This window comes from Lepidochelys olivacea (assembly GCF_965140295.1).
Source record: "Lepidochelys olivacea isolate rLepOli2 genome assembly, chromosome: 8".
Classification (NCBI taxonomy): domain Eukaryota; kingdom Metazoa; phylum Chordata; order Testudines; family Cheloniidae; genus Lepidochelys; species Lepidochelys olivacea.
The window spans coordinates 10,268,698-10,287,731 of record NC_140418.1 but is presented as its reverse complement, the minus strand read 5'-3'; the positions used below and the strand labels follow the sequence as shown (position 1 = coordinate 10,287,731).

Sequence of the window (19,034 nt, the reverse complement as noted above, 5' to 3'; positions counted from 1 at the left end):
GTAGCCTGATTTGGCACATACTGCATTCTTCAAACAACATACTATCTCCATTATTGCCACAAGTTGTCACGTCATTGTAAGATGCTAGGAAATGATCTGGAGATTACAGAAGTTATTTGATGAAAATCCAGACTTGCAAAAACAATTTTGGCAGAGGGCATTGAAGTGAAATGCTGAATCCTGTAAGTTTTTCTTAATTTTAATTTACCAAATGGTGTTCAGTCTGTATCTTATGATGTACTGTGCTCATGGTTTTATCTGTTTAATTTTTATTTTATTTTCAGAGAGCAGTGAGAAGGCAGGTATTGTTTGTAAAATTGTACAAAAAGACTGCTTACATTTTCTCTAAATTTCCTATTTTTCCCCCCCCATTTAGGATGATTATTTCAGAAACTGGAACCCAAACAAACCATTTGATCAAGGTAAAAATATTTCATGATGTACACACATACCTCTCTTTTTCTCTCTTTCTTTCGGTCAGAGGTGGGCTGTGCCGCAAAATTTGATCCAACTCCAAATTTATTCAAAGTTTGGGATACCTTAAATCTGAGGGTTTGACTTAGCCTTGTATTTTACAACTGTGTTTTTTCAGTGCTCTTCCATTCCTGTTTGCATGTGGTGGTAATGTGTATACTTAGAAAGATACACTGTATCTAACATGAGTTACTTAACATACATTAACAGTTGTTGAAAACTGAGTTAAATGGGTATTTTTGCAACTTACATTGTTTTTATTGTCTAACACTCACGTGCCCCTTACTTGCGTTCAGTGGCATTTTAAGTCTGAGAATGGACTGCAGAATTGGTTCCCAAGCGAAGACGCTGTTGTATGTCTGCTGGTACTAGCTATGACTCCTAAAACAATTTGCACTTTCTTTGCCTCAGTCAGTTAAGTCATGGCAATATTCCCACCATCTGAGTGTTTGTCTAAGGCCTTGTCTACACTACACAGTTAAGTCAACCTCCTTTTGTCAGTGGTGCATGTCTTCACCAGGAGCACGTGCACCAACCTGGCTTTCAGCTCCCTATGGAACCCCCAGCTAGCTGAGAGGCCAGGCTCTCCGCACCAGACAAGGTGCAGAACTGACAGATGATGCAAGTACCGCATTGTCTGTACAGATGCTGTCGCCCTAAGTACATCGACCTAAGTGCTACACCTCTCATGGAGGTGGAGTTATTTGGTCGGTATAGTGCGGGACTTGCATCGGTGGGAGCAATGATGTAGTTAGTGTAGTGTACCTAACTCCGTAGTGTAGACCTGGCTAATTGGGGAAATGTAGCAGCATATTGATATCAGTGTAATAACATGGTCACAGATCCTGGTGAGTGCCCTTTTCTGGCCCCTCACTGGGACTACTGTGAGGGGAATTCCAGCCTCTGTGCTCTGGATTTCTATGGTGTTTCAAGCTCCTGGAGCCTGAATGGCATCCAGCCACTGCCCCAATCTTGGCGTCCCTAGGCACATTCTCAGGATGCACACTTTCTATCTGCCCCCCATTCCAAGAGTTGTAACCCACTGTTCATCTGCCTAGCCCCTCTGGGTGCAACACTTACCCTTCAGACTCCCCCATATTTAAATGCTTCCCTCTCCCAGAACTGCACCCAACAGGTGTGAAGCTTCTGGTTTGCAGTTTCAGTGTCCCAGAGGCACTCAGTAGTTGTGAAGTAGTCAAAACACACGTGTTGCCCAGTAACATCTTTATGCTCCTATTTAATCATGAAAAAGCATGTGAGAGTACATTTTGTACAGAACAATAAAACATCCTAAACTTAATGACCCTCACTAGCTCACCCTTACTTTGGAAGATCATCCGTGTTCCGTAGCTCATGCAGGGGAGGGTCCTCGACCCCTTTGCCTGTATCACCTCTGCAGCAACCTCCACATCTTAATCTGGTGCAAGATGGCTCCCTCCCAAACGCCCCTCCCGGTGAGTCCCTTTATAGACACCTTCTTTTGTTCAGTCTTTTGGTACTTTTCCATGGCACGCAAATTTCCCTCCCTTCAGATAAAGGGAGGAGGTGTCCTCTCCCAGCTACATCAAAGCCATTGTCCCAAGGTATTGTACTTTGAATAGATGACATGGAGTGCTAATTGCCCCCTATTGTCTTTGGCCTGATCGGGGCTTGACACAGCCCTGCTAATTCATGGTGGATCCATATCCAATACAGTTTCATAAAATTGTCCACAATTCAGAAATAATACAGACAGAACCCCCAAATTGTCACAGACACCGCTAGAGCAATGCTGGTGTAACTCCCCAGGTGCATACTTCTATTCTGGAATAAGTGTTTTCCACATAGGAAGGCATCCTGGTATAATTATGCCACTAAATTTCCACAAGTAGACAAGCCCTAAAATAGTAGCCAAATGAGAGAAAATAGATATGGTGCAATAATACAAAAGCACAAACAAGGAGACCTTAGGATGACTGAATTCTTGTGTTCACTTGAGAAAACACGTTGTTCACATTCAGCTTACCAGGAGAAAGCAACATTAATACAACATGCAAGCTGAAGAAATGGAATTTGTTTCCTGCCAAATTTTATTCACATCTCATATTTCAATATGTAATATCGGATACAGTGAAAAACGAGTTAAGTATCAAAATATTTACTTGCCCAACCGGATCTAGTATAGTGTCTTACTTGACCAAAGGAACCTCTACCAATTCACCATCCCTTAGTACTCTGCGCTGCAGCTTTCAACAATGATTATGTGCAAAAAATGTCTTGGTTTGGGCTTGAAAACGTGACCCATAACCCAAAGGTGAGTATTAGCAACTGAATCATACTGGCACTACAAGGATTGTTTAAAACCCAATTGTCTTCTTGAGTGTAAGGAAGCTTGCAGGGGTAAAGAAAATGTTCTGAAAAGGAAGGATGTGACCTACATAAGACTTTTCTCCCTGCTATGCACTGAAATAGGTCAGCATTCAGCAAGGATTGAAGGAGCCAACTAGTGCACAGCAGCACTAGATATGGGCAATCGGAATCAGAAAGGCCGGTCACAGAAGATACTGCGCAGCCGACCCTGGTCCCTGTCCAGAGAAACCTGGTAACATTAAGCAAGCAGGTCAGCGATCTAAGGAGCCCAGTGCACAGGGCATGTGTCCTGAGATAAGAAAAAAGAAGCACAAGTTTTCTGTGTAACATGGCCAGCATGATAAACTAGAAGCAACAGGAAAAGAAACCTGTATGTCTTGCTAGATGGGTATGTGGAGTAGCAATGACCTAAGGAATGTTCTCACAGATGACGACACGTTGACATTTGGAGACAGAAATGCACTCTTCAGGGAGTAGGCCTGGTAGTGGAAGACATTTGTTCTGGAGATCACAGCAGAATGTCAGTGGACACACTAAAAGCCATGATATTTTTAGGTGTTCTGTGCTTGACGGTTGGTGTCAGTTCAGTAAAGGGCAGTGGAAACAAAGAAACTGTAACAATCCGTTTGTCTAAAAGGCATTCATGAAAGTAAAGCAAATTGATAATAGGCCATCACTGTATACTTAAGATCAGAAGGTTCCATTTTATCTTGGTAATCATTTATGTATCCACTGCACCTCATATTCAGAAAGGCAGCATGTTGCTGACATGCCATTATATAAAAGCCTTCGGCACTGAGACGCTAATCACTCCTATATCTCAAAAGGGCATAGGGTGAAGCTACTTGGAGTTGCTTTTCATTATGTTCTTGGGCCTTTTTAAAATATGCTTTTTCTGGGGAAACAAATGGGGCAACTAAGTTTTCCAAAGACACACTTCCTTTTATGTTTAACTGGACCCAGCTATCACCTGTTCTGTGTGTAGTGTGTACGGATGTCTACTGCATAGAGGGCATCTCTGCTTTTCTGTCAGCCGCACACTTTTCCAGTGTACAGTGTAATGTAAATCTTCAACTGTTGTGTAATAGGAGAATCGGGGCCACTGTATTTCAGCTATGAAATCTAAGACAAATCATTAACCTGTTCCAGAGGCCAGGTTTTCCTGACCATGTGATGCAGGATTCTCTGACTAGTATTGATTCATTACTGGGTATCTTATCTCTTAAGTTGTAGAACTTCCCGAATCATCGCATGTCTTTTAAAATTTCTCTCTCCTGGTACTTGTGTGTCCTAGAATTTATCATCTCTTGCTTTTCAGATGCAATCTTAGGACCACATTTTTTTGAAATGCCTAAATATATACACAGTCACCACAATACTGATGAAATTCACCCCTGTGGAGAACATTCAGCACAATTCATTACACCAGCTAAGCCCTATTTTGAGGACTTAAGTAGGATTTAAGTGGTGAGTAAACTTTGTGCTGGCCCTCTCTGCAGAGGTGAATTTAACTCCCATTGCTTACAAATGACCAGTTAGATGGATAAGTAGTCAGATGGATGTGTAATCATTGTGATTTCCTAGGCAATAACAGTATTTGTGTGAGCAGACACATTGTTGGACACACAGGTAAACTCAATTTGTAAAAGGAAATTAAAAAAAAATCGGCCATCAATTTGTTTTCTTTTAAATTCTGTATTTACATATAACTTGATTTTAAATAAATATTCCACATGCCTCTGTTCCTAATCAGCATTATTTGAAACTTTTTATTATCTTGCATTTCCTGAGATGCTGATCTTCTTGTGTTCTTAGAATTTATATTGTCACTTTCCCTGCTTCGAGTTTGTAATTGGTTTGCGTTCAAACTTCTAATCTCGCTGCTCCCTCCTGTGACTGTATTGTTCCCTTTGCAGGGCTTTTGGAGTGACTCTGCACATCTTTTCCAAAGACTCCCAAGTGTGGCTATTTTATTCTGACTTCTAATTAGTATCCATGCTTTAAATTAATGATTGAGCAATTCAGCAATAGGACCTCATAAATTGGGAAGTTATATAAGAAAATGGATTCTCAGGCAATTAACAGACATGTTCTATTTTCCTAAGGACAGGACAAGCGAAATGATGAGCAACTTACAGGCATTCAGAGTCAATAAATACAATACAGCTTAGACTGCCTGTAAGTTATCTTTGCGAGTGTCATTAAGGTCTCTCTCGGAAAAGGAAAATAGGTATAGGCTCCTTATTTTTATCTAACATATTTCAGTTAGGCTTTCAATAGTCAGAGTGGGGTGAAGTATTCACATGCCTTTCAATTTAAACATATTTATTGAAAAACACACCCATCCTGTGTTTTGGATGCCCGTATAGATATTATAAGAACAAAACCAATTCTCACCAATCCCCAATATGTAAATACACATACTTGGTCATGTAGCCAGCTATTCATGCCTCCCCCACAAAAAATACCTGGGAAAATAAATGAGCCTCGACCTGATGGTCAAAGAAGTACAGCTCTCATGAACCAAGGCAAAAATGGCCCCTCACTGAGAAAGATCTGCCTCCAGTGTCCCTGTGAGTAAGCCAATGGATGGTAGCTAGAATGCTTATTGTTCAAACTATCACCTTAAATTGTACCTGGAAATGCACTGGAAGCTGGTGCAGATCCTAGAGCCCTGTTTTAATTTGTGTAACCAGTTTTGCCCAGTTGATTAGCAAAGGTGAAAAGAGCAATTAACTCAACAGGTAAAAGTGATGTGCAGTATTCCTGGTATGTAATGATATGCAGGATGTGCCCAACATAAAAACTCCACGGGCAAGAAATTGCGTGTGTGCATTGCATGAAAGCTTGGGGGCAAAACTCTGTTCTCAGCTACATGGTTCTAAATCCAAGGCATCTCTACTGACTTTAAGACTCAAAGTAGAGTTTCTGAGATCAGAATCTGGCCCCTGAGGTGTCCGTTTGAGAAAGTCAGGGTTCTCCCTTAGCCATATGTTTGTGAAGCCACACACCTTGCTGCCATGCTGGGGAGCTACTGACCTCCAGGTTGATCTCTTTTCCCCCAGATAATCTTGGGGCTGCTAGTCTCCTTGTTTCTCTTTTCACTCTCTCTTCCTCTTTAAGTGTCAATGAGGTCAGGAATGTGTGCAGTAGAGGGAAAAAGAAAAGGAGTACTTGTGGCACCTTAGAGACTAACCAATTTATTTGAGCATGAGCTTTTGTGAGCTACAGCTCACTTCATCGGATGCATACCGTGGAAACTGCAGCAGACTTTATATATACACAGAGAATATGAAACAATACCTCCTCCCACCCCACTGTCCTGCTGGTAATAGCTTATCTAAAGTGATCATCAGGTGGGCCATTTCCAGCACAAATCCAGGTTTTCTCACCCTCCACCCCCCCACACAAATTCACTCTCCTGGTGGTGATAGCCCATCCAAAGTGACAACTCTTTACACAATGTGCATGATAATCAAGTTGGGCTATTTCCTGCACAAATCCAGGTTTTCTCACATCCCCCCACCCCCATACACACACAAACTCACTCTCCTGCTGGTAATAGCTCATCCAAACTGACCACTCTTTGGATGAGCTATTACCAGCAGGAGAGTGAGTTTGTGTGTGTATGGGGGTGGGGGGGATGTGAGAGAACCTGGATTTGTGCAGGAAATAGCCCAACTTGATTATCATGCACATTGTGTAAAGAGTTGTCACTTTGGATGGGCTATCACCAGCAGGAGGGTGAATTTGTGGGGGGGGGTGGAGGGTGAGAAAACCTGGATTTGTGCTGGAAATGGCCCACCTGATGATCACTTTAGATAAGCTATTACCAGCAGGACAGTGGGGTGGGAGGAGGTATTGTTTCATATTCTCTGTGTATATATAAAGTCTGCTGCAGTTTCCACGGTATGCATCCGATGAAGTGAGCTGTAGCTCACGAAAGCTCATGCTCAAATAAATTGGTTAGTCTCTAAGGTGCCACAAGTACTCCTTTTCTTTTTGCGAATACAGACTAACACGGCTGTTACTCTGAAACCTGTCAGTAGAGGGAAAGTTAGAGTGGATACAGTCATGAATGTGAGTTACAGAATGAATGAGGAGGAAGAACGACTCAGTGGAGATGAAAGAAGGAGAAGAGATTGGTGAATGGAAGGGATGGACTGAATGAGCAAGATGCTAAAGCAAGGGATGCAGGGAATGAGACTGTACACGTATGTTTCAGACTTGAGCTTTGGCTGCCATTTGTTTTCCACACCAGGAATAAAGAAGGAACTCCATAGAGAGAAACAGATTTCCCGAGCCTTGAGTTTTTCTGAGATTTCAAAAACTTGCCCTTTCCGTATTGGAACAAAACGGAGACATGAAGTTTTTGAGAGAGAGACCCCAGTACAGCCAATAACCTGGTGATGATGGCACTCACCTGGGAATTCTTCCGTTCTCCTACCTCCCGGGGGAATGCCCTGATGAACCAGGCCATTTGCTGTTCTGGGGTGTGTCTCAAAAACTTCAGATGTTTCTGTTTTGTCCCAAAGTGAAATGGGAAAATTTCTGAAATGTCAGAAAGTCTCATTGGTTGGGAAACCTGTTTTCCAGCCAGCTCTCTCTATGGAGTTCCTATATCCATGTGGAAAGGGTACTTCAGTGTGGAATGAAAGCGGCAGATGATGATTTTTATCAAGCTGTGTATCTGTAATAAAAGCCAGTAAGAGTATTTGGGGGAGTTTTTCAAAAACCTCATAAGGGATTTAGAAGCACAAAACTTTGAATGGGACTTGTGCTCCTAAATCCCTTGTGAACCTCTGTGCTTCTGTACCTCCTAGTAAAGCATTGCAGAATTCTGAACTGTCTTCTCTACAAGTGTCTGATGCACAATGTTTACTTGGATTTCTGGCTGTGGGCAAAAATATGAATGATCTGAGAGAATCTTAAATTACACCAAGATGCCTTGAAGTGATTCAAACAAACAACACAGATCTGTTACACGCTCCCGTCTGTTTAGCAAGGGAAGAGATAATTTCTCTTGCATGGTACAATCTCTCTTCCTAGAATATGCAAAGGTCTATCTTTAGAAGGAGGAGTAACTGAACCATGCACTGCAAGGGTGAAATTTACCCTAGTGCAGAGATCTATGCACCTCTTTAGTCCCAGGTAAGCCTTATCTTGAGTGATTAAATGGTGCAACAGGTTTTTCACTGGCCCACTCTACATTGGCAGAATTCTTCCAGAAAGAACTACCAAAATAAAGAACAGTATCTTATGTGGGTTTCTTATAGAAAAACCCAAATAGGATTAATAATAAAACCTAGTTATTTTCAATCAGAACCTTTCAAAGGAAGAAAGCATCATTATGCCCATTTTATATTTGGGGAAACTGAGGCAGGGAGGTGTGACGTGACTTGCCCAAGGTCAGCCAGCAGGCCAATGGCCAAGCCAGGATTAGGCTCTGGGTGTCCTGAGTCCCAGTCTAGTTCTCTATCAGCTAGGCAATGCTGCCTCCCTGAGTTAGAAAGGAGTTGCTTAGCCTTAGATCAACTGCATGCACATTCAGTCAGAGGCTGTAATTTCTCCCCTTGGCTTGGGGATGAGACATTCACCTGTTGGAGCTTTAGTTCAATTTTAAAGCTAAAAATGCCTAGATGATCCTCTGTACAGTGAGTGAATCTGTAGACACAGGCCTTTTCATATGTCATTTCCCCAGAAGATAAGGAAAGGAGAGAGGTAAAATTGCTGACTTAAAATGTAAGACTGTGATATTGACAAGATTAAACCTTGGTAAAAGATAAAAATATTATTTGAAGGGTAAGTGTTGAGATGAAAAGAAAGGAATATGCTCTCTCTTCATGTGCACATAATCCACCACAGTCTTGTTGTCTGGCAAGTTCCAAACAAGGGAAAGGGAACGGTGAGAAGGATTTAAAGTTCTAAGGGCTGCTAGTAACAGCAGTAGCATTTATATTAAAAAGTCTTTCTTTTAGACTTTCCCCATGAAATAAAACTCCATGAAGTTCATGTTAGCATTCCAGCGTTAACAGGTTCTTCTGCTCTCCTGGGCAAGACCAAATCTACGATAATTTTGGAGTCAGAAAAGCTATTTTGTATTCCTTGGGGTGGGCGGGAGACTGGAGAATTCTCAGACTCTTGGGTTCAGATTCCCTGATTAGGAACCCCAGCCTGATCTCCCTGTAGTCAGTGGGAGTTTTGCCATAGACTTAGTAGGAGCTGAATTGCATCATTAGGCATCATTATCATTTTGAGACTGGCTAGCTTGTATATCACCAACAGGATTCTTAACTAGGTTGCAGTTTCAGTGTCTTTATCTTGAGGTGAACACAAGGCTGACTTTGAAATCTATTTGAGACTTGGGTAGGGCAGGAGTTTAGGGGTAATTGCAGGTGTTCTGTACTTCTGCGGGCTTGGCCCTACAAAGGCATATGGAGCAGCATCAGCTTACACACAGACATTAGACTGAGTCAAATTCTCAGCTTGTGTAAAGCAGCATAGCTCCACTGTCTGGTTGTGGGTGTGTTTGTATATTATAATGAGGGCCGGGGCACTTTACTCTTTTTTGGAAAGTTATTGGCTTAGTTAAGATGATTCATGTATTTTTTGTAGTCATCTTTTCAGTGTGCCTTCTGATGGCTTGTAATGCAGGAAAAAATAACTGTTTTCTTTCCCTAACAATGAATGAACAATTCATTATATTATACGAAAATGGACATAGCATCTTTAACGCCTACTAGACAGACCCTAGAGATGGATGCAAAGTAGCTTTGCTTCACATGCTATCTAAAGGAAGGCTTCTATGACAGTTCAGCATCCTCTAATAGTGTACTTCAATGATCAGCATTCATTTTTAGCTCAGTTTTTTGTATTAGTCATGAACCTACTGGAAGCCAGTTCAAAGGTCAGAGAGCTACCGACTGTGACAAGCTGTTGGAACTGTAAAAACATGGAGAGCCTGGAGCCTAAAAATGATTGGTAGCCGTTATTATTGAACATGATTCCGTCAGAGATGCAGATGGTAGGAAGCAAGAGAGCGTAAGGGGAAGGTTTAGTTAGGGTTTTTAAAAAAATAAATCAAAGACTTTCTTTTTGACAAGGTCATTGGAAAGTTCTTAAGCAGTTGACAGATCTCGCTTAACATGCTTTTCCAGTAGGCTGCATGTAAGGGGGGAGCATATAAAGGAAAACAGCATAATAGTTTCATTTCAAAGGTTTCAGTATATCAGTTAAATGTGTATAATAAAGGACAACTAATTGCATATGCCAGTAAATTAACTCATTAAGAGTTTATTCAATATTATGAGTGAAAGCTGTTAAATAAAAAACAAACAAAATAAATCCCAGGCAGCTTTCTTTATAATGTCTGCTGAGAGCCACTTCTATTCTTAATAGCTATGCTAAATTCCTAGATAGGCAAACAGATGTTATTAATATTTCTGGTACTATGCACAAATGACAAATGATTTTGATAGACTTAAAGTTGTTGAAACAATTTGAAACTGTGCACAATGTGTTTGCCATATGGCATTTTTTAAGGCATCATCACCCAAAGGATAGAAACCATGGAAATGATGGGATGCACTTTTTGTACTGAAAATACATAGGCTTTGAATTCAAAATGTTGGGGGCTATTGAATCATCATTACTGTTCCTAATAATAAGCCAGTAGAAGGGCATGATAAGTGGGAAAACTCCGCTTATACTTAGCGATATGCTGAGTTTTCCAGAACTGTGGGTGCAAGAGTCTAAGAATTCAAAGAATTATCAGCTCTCTCTCCTGTTAGAAAAGTTGGGTCTTAAACCTATTTTTTTACTCAGGCAAAGCTCTCGTTAATTTCAGTGGATTGAGGGGGTGCCCAGTTGAACTACATTTTCCATCCTGCCCCATTCTTCTGACCTGAGACAAAGGAGGCAGCTGGCACCATCAGTAGTTAGTTTCCCCACTCGTAGGTGAGGAGAGTTCCCTTGCACCCTGCTATTGGAACCTTTGTCTTGGGCCCTAAAACCAGAGCCAGCAGTCTGGGTTCCCCCTCTCCCCCTATATCTCAAACTGCCTCTGAGACCACTTCTCCTTCCTCAGCAACTATGCCCCTGTCGCCCAAATGTCCTGAGAGAAGCCTGGAAGAAGGTATTTCTGGCCCAGGTGGATTCCTTCACCAACCTTTGAGAGTTGATTACACCCCTTTGCAGGGCCCTGGGTGTGGTTTTAAATAATTAGCAGCACCATGGGCCACATGCAGGGCCCAATTGCCCCCTGTGCGTGCGTGCGTGTGTGTGTGTGTGTGTGAGGGGGATCCCTCTGTGGAGCAAAAAGGCTAAAGAATTTCTGTGGGTTTCCTTATGGATATTTGTACCCAGTTGTTCTGTTAGGAACCTGGGTGTGCCTTCATTGCTGCAGGAACAGGCCATGGGGAAAGCTCCTGAACCCCATACATCCTTAGGATCAATAAAGCTTTCTGCCCCAATTTGCGCCTTCATATCTCCATTCCATCCCTTCTCCCCCCTCTACCCCCCAACCCCACTCTCCTCTTGGTGTTTCATTAGCAATAAGCAATGCAGCAGGCAGGTAGAATCATAGGAAAGAAATCTGGAGTGAGCATGCTGAGAAGCCAGTGTTACATGCTGAGGCTCTGCTGTTTGAGTGGTAGCAATCTGGTTTTGGGCTGCAGCACTCCTAAGTCCCCTTTGCCAATCAGGTGCTCTGTTCATACAACACCCGGACTTGCAGTTCTGGTGAAATCATGCTGTCAGGACTCCTGCAGGCAGCAGCAGTTCTGGGGTTCTGCCCCCCACCCACTCACCTTCGGGACACCTGATAGAAAAAGAATATGGCCTAGAACTTCCTGTATCCTTCCACCTCAATCTTTATAGGGCCACAGGGTCACTATGTGCATACCCCAGCGTGCCCATTCTCCCTGACGCCTTTGATTCACAAGCCCACAGACGGTTCTGTGAGATGCAGGGGAAGTGTGGATTTTATCACAAAGATTCCCTTCTGTGATCCACATGGAGAGGTCTTCCTCTGTGTGTGGATCAAAGGGATCCAGCCCTCTGACCTCAGATATGCTTGTGCAGACTGGAGTAACACTACTGGTTTCAGGCACATCCCCCTTCATTGTTCCCAAGAGCTCCCCCTGTGCAGTGGTAGAAGACTGAACTGGCAAAATACCCTCACTTCTGAGGAGGGAATGCCTCTTCAGAGTAGACTGCAGCCTCTCGTGCTGCATAGCCCGGGTATTTCACAGTCCAGCAGCCCCACAGAGGTGAATATGTGCTCGCTAGACTCATGTCTGCATCTATATGCCTCCTTTTCATCTGCAGTGAATTGTATCTGCTTCTTTCCAGTTTCCGAGTGCTGAATTCCAACTCCAGATATGGCTTCCCGCAGCACTGGAGAAAAGAAGGTAGCCTAGAATTAATGAGCATTCCAATAAAATGATAGAATTGTTAGGCAGGCTGAAAATCATGGAACCTACAATTATTTTTGAACCTGCAATTTCCTGTTAGCCCTGGTTTAGATGCGCTTTCAAAGGAGCCTGAATAAATCCATTTTCAAGAGTTGTTCAGTGCCGTACCTATCTCTCTGCACATAAATATGTTGGTTTTATAAGAAGCGTTTTCTATTACTTTGTCTCACATGGCAGATTTTGATTGAATAACTTATATTGCAATTTAGTTTTTGACTGTTGTATTACTTTTAGAGGTTTATTAATAGGAAAAATGTGTATGTATTGTGTGTGTGTAAATCATCAGTAAATCAGCACTGTTTTAAAACATGCCAAGTGAATCAACAGAGAACAATAGCCAAAATACTGCGGAGGAAATAAACAACATCAGATATATTCTGAGCACCTATGGTAGCTCACATGCCATAGGCTGAGAGAGAAAACATATATATAGTTGTCTTCATATGTTACTAGAGTAATATTAAAATCGCTTTGCAACCAACTTTATAATGAAATATCACATCAAAAGTGATGAAGACAGGTTCCCTCTCTGTGGTGATACTGTGGCTAATGCTCTTAAATTTAGATGATGATCAATAGGCTGCTCTGTCTAGAATTTTATCTGCACTTTGGAAGGATGAAGGGCACAGAGAGAGCAAGCGCTCTTGTTAGTTTTGTCAGTAATGTTACTGATTTTCTTTTAATATCGCTGATCTCAGTGAATATGCAGCTAACATTCATGCACTTTTAAAGGGAAATGCATACTACATATGAGACTGATCTTGAGGATTTAGGGAACATTATTGACTTCAGTGTAAACAGAATTTGGGCTCCATAAGAATGTAGAGTTCTGGATTCCTGATGGTTTCAGTCCTGTACAATGTATAGGATCTCAAATAGTGTAATCAAATATTTTCTGGGGGAAAAAATAACACATGCCCCAAATCTAAAAGAATGAAGTACATTTAATAAAAGCGCCTGCAGGTGTGCTTTTAGAGCCTCCTGCTGTAGGTGCTCTGGACTTCAATTGCTCTACTATTGACCTCAGGATATTACTTAAACCGAGCATGCTTCTGTTTACGGTAAGATTTAACTACCATATCTAAGGCCAGACATACCAAGGGCAGAGTCTCAGGTTTAGATATGATGCTGCTTAGATACCACAAGGATAGATAATTACTGTAATATGGTGAGTTTTGAGATCATTAGCCAATCAGACAAGTAATTTGCACAATGTTTGAATAATATTCTGTCCAGTTGAGAGTTCGTAACTGTATATAATCCCTGTGTTCTAATTAATGGAGACCATTCCATTTCATGGTGAAAGAATATGAAGGATGCTGAAGGAGGTACTCCAAACAAATTGGTTCCTAGTCAAAGGATGGGAGAATAAACAAATAGAAACAATGACTTCAGTAGAAATATTCTATGCTCTGTTTCCCGTTTACAGCACGTCCTAAACAGGCTTCTCCCCTAGCACATCACTTTGGCTGCAAGCTGTGCTAATTTCCATTCAGGAACATGTTTGATGGGAGTGATGTCCAGAATTTTGGGATAAATTATGCTGTCAGTTAGTCATGCAATCGCATGGACTTCAGAGGGGATTGGCTGAATTTGGTGCACTGCATCCTGACTACCTTTTCTCCTTTGGCTTCTAACGGCTCACTTTTTAATATGGTGTCACTGGAAATATATGCCACCCAGAGAATTTGGATCTTATATCTGCTTCAATGGGTTGGGGGCCGTGTGGAGTTGGGGTCCTATTCTCTGCTTAGTCTGAAGGATTAGGTGAGGGTTAAGACAACTTTTCTCTTCTAACTTAGTAAAAAAAAAAAATCTGTGGGTGCTATATTACACATATATTTATGAATTAAACATCCTTCTACCAGAAATCTAAACGTTCAGGTCTCCAAAACACTAACTGGATCATTGCTATTGTTCCTTCTATTATTATTCCATCAAATAAAACAGAATTTCATAAATGTATGTTCCAATACCATTGTGTAAACCCATGTTATTTCTCTGATCTGGGTAGTTAGCTACCAGCTTTGAAGCCCTCAGTCATTTTATAGTAGATATTGATGGATTGTTATTATCTAAAAAAAATTATTGCAGTAATTTGTAATAAGGGCATGTTTTAAAAAAATTATATTTTCACATCACATTGTGTTGTGTCCATCAGAAAAGAAATGTTACCTGTTGTGTGTGTGTGTTAATAACTTTTGCAGTTCTCACAAATCAAAAATTAAAAGCGTAAATTGAAGGCAGCCTTTCAGAATGCATTAAGAGTGACCATAAATACTTGCGGAGCAGGGACGTTCTATAGTGCAGATTCCCAGATTCTGCCAAGAAGACGACATATGCATAACCTAATCCCCCTTTGCACTTTCTGACTTTTTCCCCACTGACACTTGATCAACAGGGTTCTCTTTGCTCCTGTTATAATCATATCCCTGTGTCATATAAAGTCCGTTTGGTAGGTAAAGTTCAATCCCTACACTGATCCATTTTATTTTTCTCCCCATTCTGGTTATGGCATGGCAGTGCATCTTGCCTCTCATTTGGTACACATCTCCCTACTATCAGTCATTGCCCAGCAGCTTGTTTTCAAAATGTCATTCAACTCAATGAGTGGGCTTTCCATTCGTTGTGTTTTGGGTGTGGATGGGAGGGAGATCAATTTGAAGAGCACCGATATGTGTGTCCCTATTCTGCTACTAGTTAAGTGAAACCTACCTCAGGATTTGCTATAATTTACCCAAGTGAGGCTGATAAGTAATACTATTCTATTCTGTAATTTATATGAAAACTGCCTTCTCTCGCTGAGAACTGGGCATCCATCCCCAAGCACCTTGGCAGTTATACGAGGGGAATGAGTGGTTCAGGATAGGATGTACTGTCCACAGTGAAGGACTTACTTGTGTTCTCTGTTGCCAAGGAGCAAGACAGCAGAACAAAATCTACAGTGTAAGTTGAAGCTATCCCTGGGCAGCTTAATTTATGAGCTGAGCTGGTAATTCACTTTACCTCCATCAGATTCTCAACATCAGATAATCATAACTCCATGATAAATGAATGCACAGATAAACAATCCGAGGACTGATTGCACATTTCAGTGCTTTTTTAAAATGCAATATAAATAAACACTTGTGTAATTATTCTAATGTGACACCTTCATGCATGTATGGAGATGCACTTTTAAACACTGAAAAAAAAATCAATACATATATTGTAGCCTCTAAGCACATATGTGTCTTTGCTCTGAAGGACCAAGCCTTTTAAGTCTTAATTCATAGAATCATAGACTATTATGGTTGAAAGAGACCTCAGGAGGTCATCTAGTCCGTCAAATCCCCTGCTCAAAGCAGGACCAACACCAACTAAATCATCCCAGCCAGGGCTTTGTCAAGCGGGCCTTAAAAACCTCTAAGGATGGAGATTCCACCACCTCCCTGGGTAACACATTCCAGTGCTTCACCACCCTCCTAGTGAAATAGTGTTTCCTAATATCCAACGTAGACCTCCCCCACTGCAACTTGAGACCACTGCTTCTTGCTCTGTCATCTGCCACCACTGAGAACAGCCGAGCTCCATCCTCTTTGGAACCCCCCTTCAGGTAGTTGAAGGCTGCTATCAGACCCCCCCTCACTCTTCTGCAGACTAAATAAGCCCAGTTCCCTCAGCCTCTCCTCATAAATCATGTGCCCCAGCCCCCTGATCATTTTCGTTGCCCTCCGCTAGACTCTCTCCAATTTGTCCACATCCCTTCTGTAGTGGGGGGACCAAAACTGGACACAATACTTCAGGTGTGGCCTGACCAGTGCCGAATAGAAGGGAATAATCACTTCCCTCGGTCTGCCGGCAGTGCTCCTACTAATACAGCCCAATATGCCGTTGGGCATCTTGGCAACAAGGGCACGCTGCTGACTCATATCCATCTTCTCATCCACTGTAATCCCCAGGTCCTTTTCTGCAGAACTGCTGCTTAGTCAGTTGGTCCCCAGTCTGTAGCAGTGCATGGGATTCTTCCTTCCTATGTGCAGGACTCTGCACGTGTCCTTGTTGAACCTCATCAGGATTTCTTTTGGTCCAATCCTCCAATTTGTCTAGGTCACGCTGGACCTCATCCCTACCCTCCAGCGTATCTACCTCTCCCCCCATCTTAGTGTCATCTGCGAAATTGCTGAGGGTGCAAACCATCCCATCATCCAGATCATTAATAAAGATGTTGAACAAAACCTGCCCCAGGACCGATCCCTGGGGCACTCCGCTTGATACCTGCTGCCAACTAGACATTGATCACTACCTGTTGAGCCCGACAATCTAGCCAGCTTTCTATCCACCTTATAGTACATTCATCCAATCCATACTTCTTTAACTTGCTAGCAAGAATACTGTGGGAGACTGTATCAAAAGCTTTGCTAAAGTCAAGATATATCACATCCACTGCTTTCCCCATATCCACAGAGCCAGTTATGATCATTGTAATACATAGATGTTGCAGTTTGCCCCTGAATTACGACCCAGTCTTGAAGTGAGGCCATCACACTGATTAGTTAAGAGAGTGCCCAAAATCACAGAGAGGTCAGTCAGCTCTAAATGCACGTCATAGGAAAATATTCTGTGGGTACCAGGAACATTCTTAAAACTAGCAAGGTGAACGTTTCAGCTGGATGTACTAATTCCCTAACTCTACTCCTTGGATCACTCGTGGTCTTCAGAGGCCTTCCCAGTACCCTGAAGAATGAAATATTTTAAGAGTCGGGGAGTGAGGGAGATGGATGCATAGTAGTCTGCAGAATTAAAAAGGTAAAGAACTACTGCTTCGCATAATATCGAATACAAAAATATTGGCAAATTGTGTACATTTCACACTTTCCATATACCATTATGCTACCCAGTGAGAGAATGTTAGCTGGTAGGTAAAGCAGGCGACTGCGTGTCATGACTCTCTTGTATTGTATTCACACCTCTGCCACTGATTGGCTGTATGATCCAGGGAAACGCCCTTAATCCACTGCAGCTCTGCCTCCGTTTATGCATAATTAAAATAGAAATAATAATACTTAGCTGCCTCATAGGAGTACAGAACAGTAATTAAGCACAGGTTGTTTAATTAAATACAGTTTTTAAAAATATTTTTGAGATACTTAGAAAATATTTTGAGGTGAATTGATATGCAAATGCAAAGTTTCCTTATTAGAAATAAATGTGCAGATTATTCAAAATGATATAACTTGCCTGTATGTCTAACAATAATTCTGTAGCTATTCCCATTCCCTCCGTACGATCACAATGAACCCAAAAATGCATAATAAAACAAAAATTACCTTTTATTACCCCAAAAACTAGATGAATTCAGATAATTCTCTAACAATAAATGCTCCATGTTACTCCTCCCAAACAAACATAAATAGTCAGGAAATCCCCTTCCCCTAAGTTAAGTATACAGAGGTTGTTAACCATTTAATTTTTTTTCATTTGCGATCTCACACTGCAGTCTTAGCATAATCATTTCTGTATATGTACAGGGGAGAGTTCAATACGTGATTGATAGTAATCACCAAGTATACAATTGAAATAAGATATTTCTGTAATAAATTCAGTGTTAGTGGTGTAGGATAACTAATGTCTGAAGCATGGTAATTAGTCATATTGGTATTGAGCCAAAGTGCTTTATTTCTTGTAAAAAGCAACTGGTTCTGTTTACACAGCTAAGATTGCACCTATAATCATGATAAAGTTCTAGCAGAGAGCAGTGCCAGTAATTAATTTTTAATTTAATTTCAAATGCATTCTTTAAGAAACTGATGGGGTTATTTTTATGAAGCACATAACTGGGAATCTACTTTCCTCTTATGCATGGACTGTTCATCCCAAAGCAGACACATCTTTGATCACTGTAATACATAGACATTTCAGGTTGCCCTTGAATTACCGGCCAGTCTTGAAGTGAGGCTATCACACTGATTAGTTAAGAGAGTGCCCAAAATCACAGAGAGGTCAGTCTTCTCTAAATGCACCTCATAGGAAGATATTCTGTGGGTACCAGGAACATTCTTATAACTACAAAGGTGAACGTTACAGCGGGATGAACTACTTGTAGAGGCCAGTCAATTAGTCAAATTTGCCCTTTTGCCTGTTTGCAGATTGTCTAGAAACAGATCATAAGTTCCACGAAAAGATAATTGGATAATTTGGCATATTTTGTACAAACTTTCTACATTGCTGTGAGTATTTGGACTTTGGGATATGGACAATAAGTCACATGTTATGTTTTCATTCTCTGATTGGAAGAATCAGATTTTCAATACAAATGTTTTGAATCTAAAACTTGGTTTCTGTGACTGTTCTGTAATATTTACATACACGTCTTTATTTCAGTGAACATCCCTATTAACCAACTCATTCACTAGGGTATTCACAGAGAGTTAAGCCAAGGGATGCAAGCATAAGTGAAGGAAATGCTTAAAATCTGAATGAGTGAGCATAATTTTTTTTTTTTTGGTAGGGGCAGCATTGAGCACTGACCTTCCCGCCCTGTGCGTCAGGTGTGCAGCAAGGGGAAGCCTGCTTGTGCTTTTCCACTCTGTTGCAAACCTTGGGGAGGGCTAAAACCAATCTGGCCCACAATTTCAGTTATTAGTGACAGTTTAAAACTCTGTCTTGCTAGAGCATGGCAAGAAAGCATCTAGACACACCCAAACATGAGGCTTTTCTTCTTCATTCTTCCTAACCAGGTGTGAACCGTCAGGGTTT

General features: G+C 41.5%; 1 protein-coding gene across 1 annotated transcript in view; it reads left to right on the top strand.

The window, feature by feature from the left end:
- Window positions 1-19,034, top strand: part of SPOCK1 (SPARC (osteonectin), cwcv and kazal like domains proteoglycan 1) — a 466,220-nt gene that overhangs the window by 179,425 nt on the left and 267,761 nt on the right. The window contains exon 3 of the mRNA XM_084637722.1: window positions 377-422. Within this exon, the coding sequence (XP_084493848.1) occupies window positions 377-422 (46 nt within the window). The remainder of the gene's footprint in view (window positions 1-376; window positions 423-19,034) is intronic.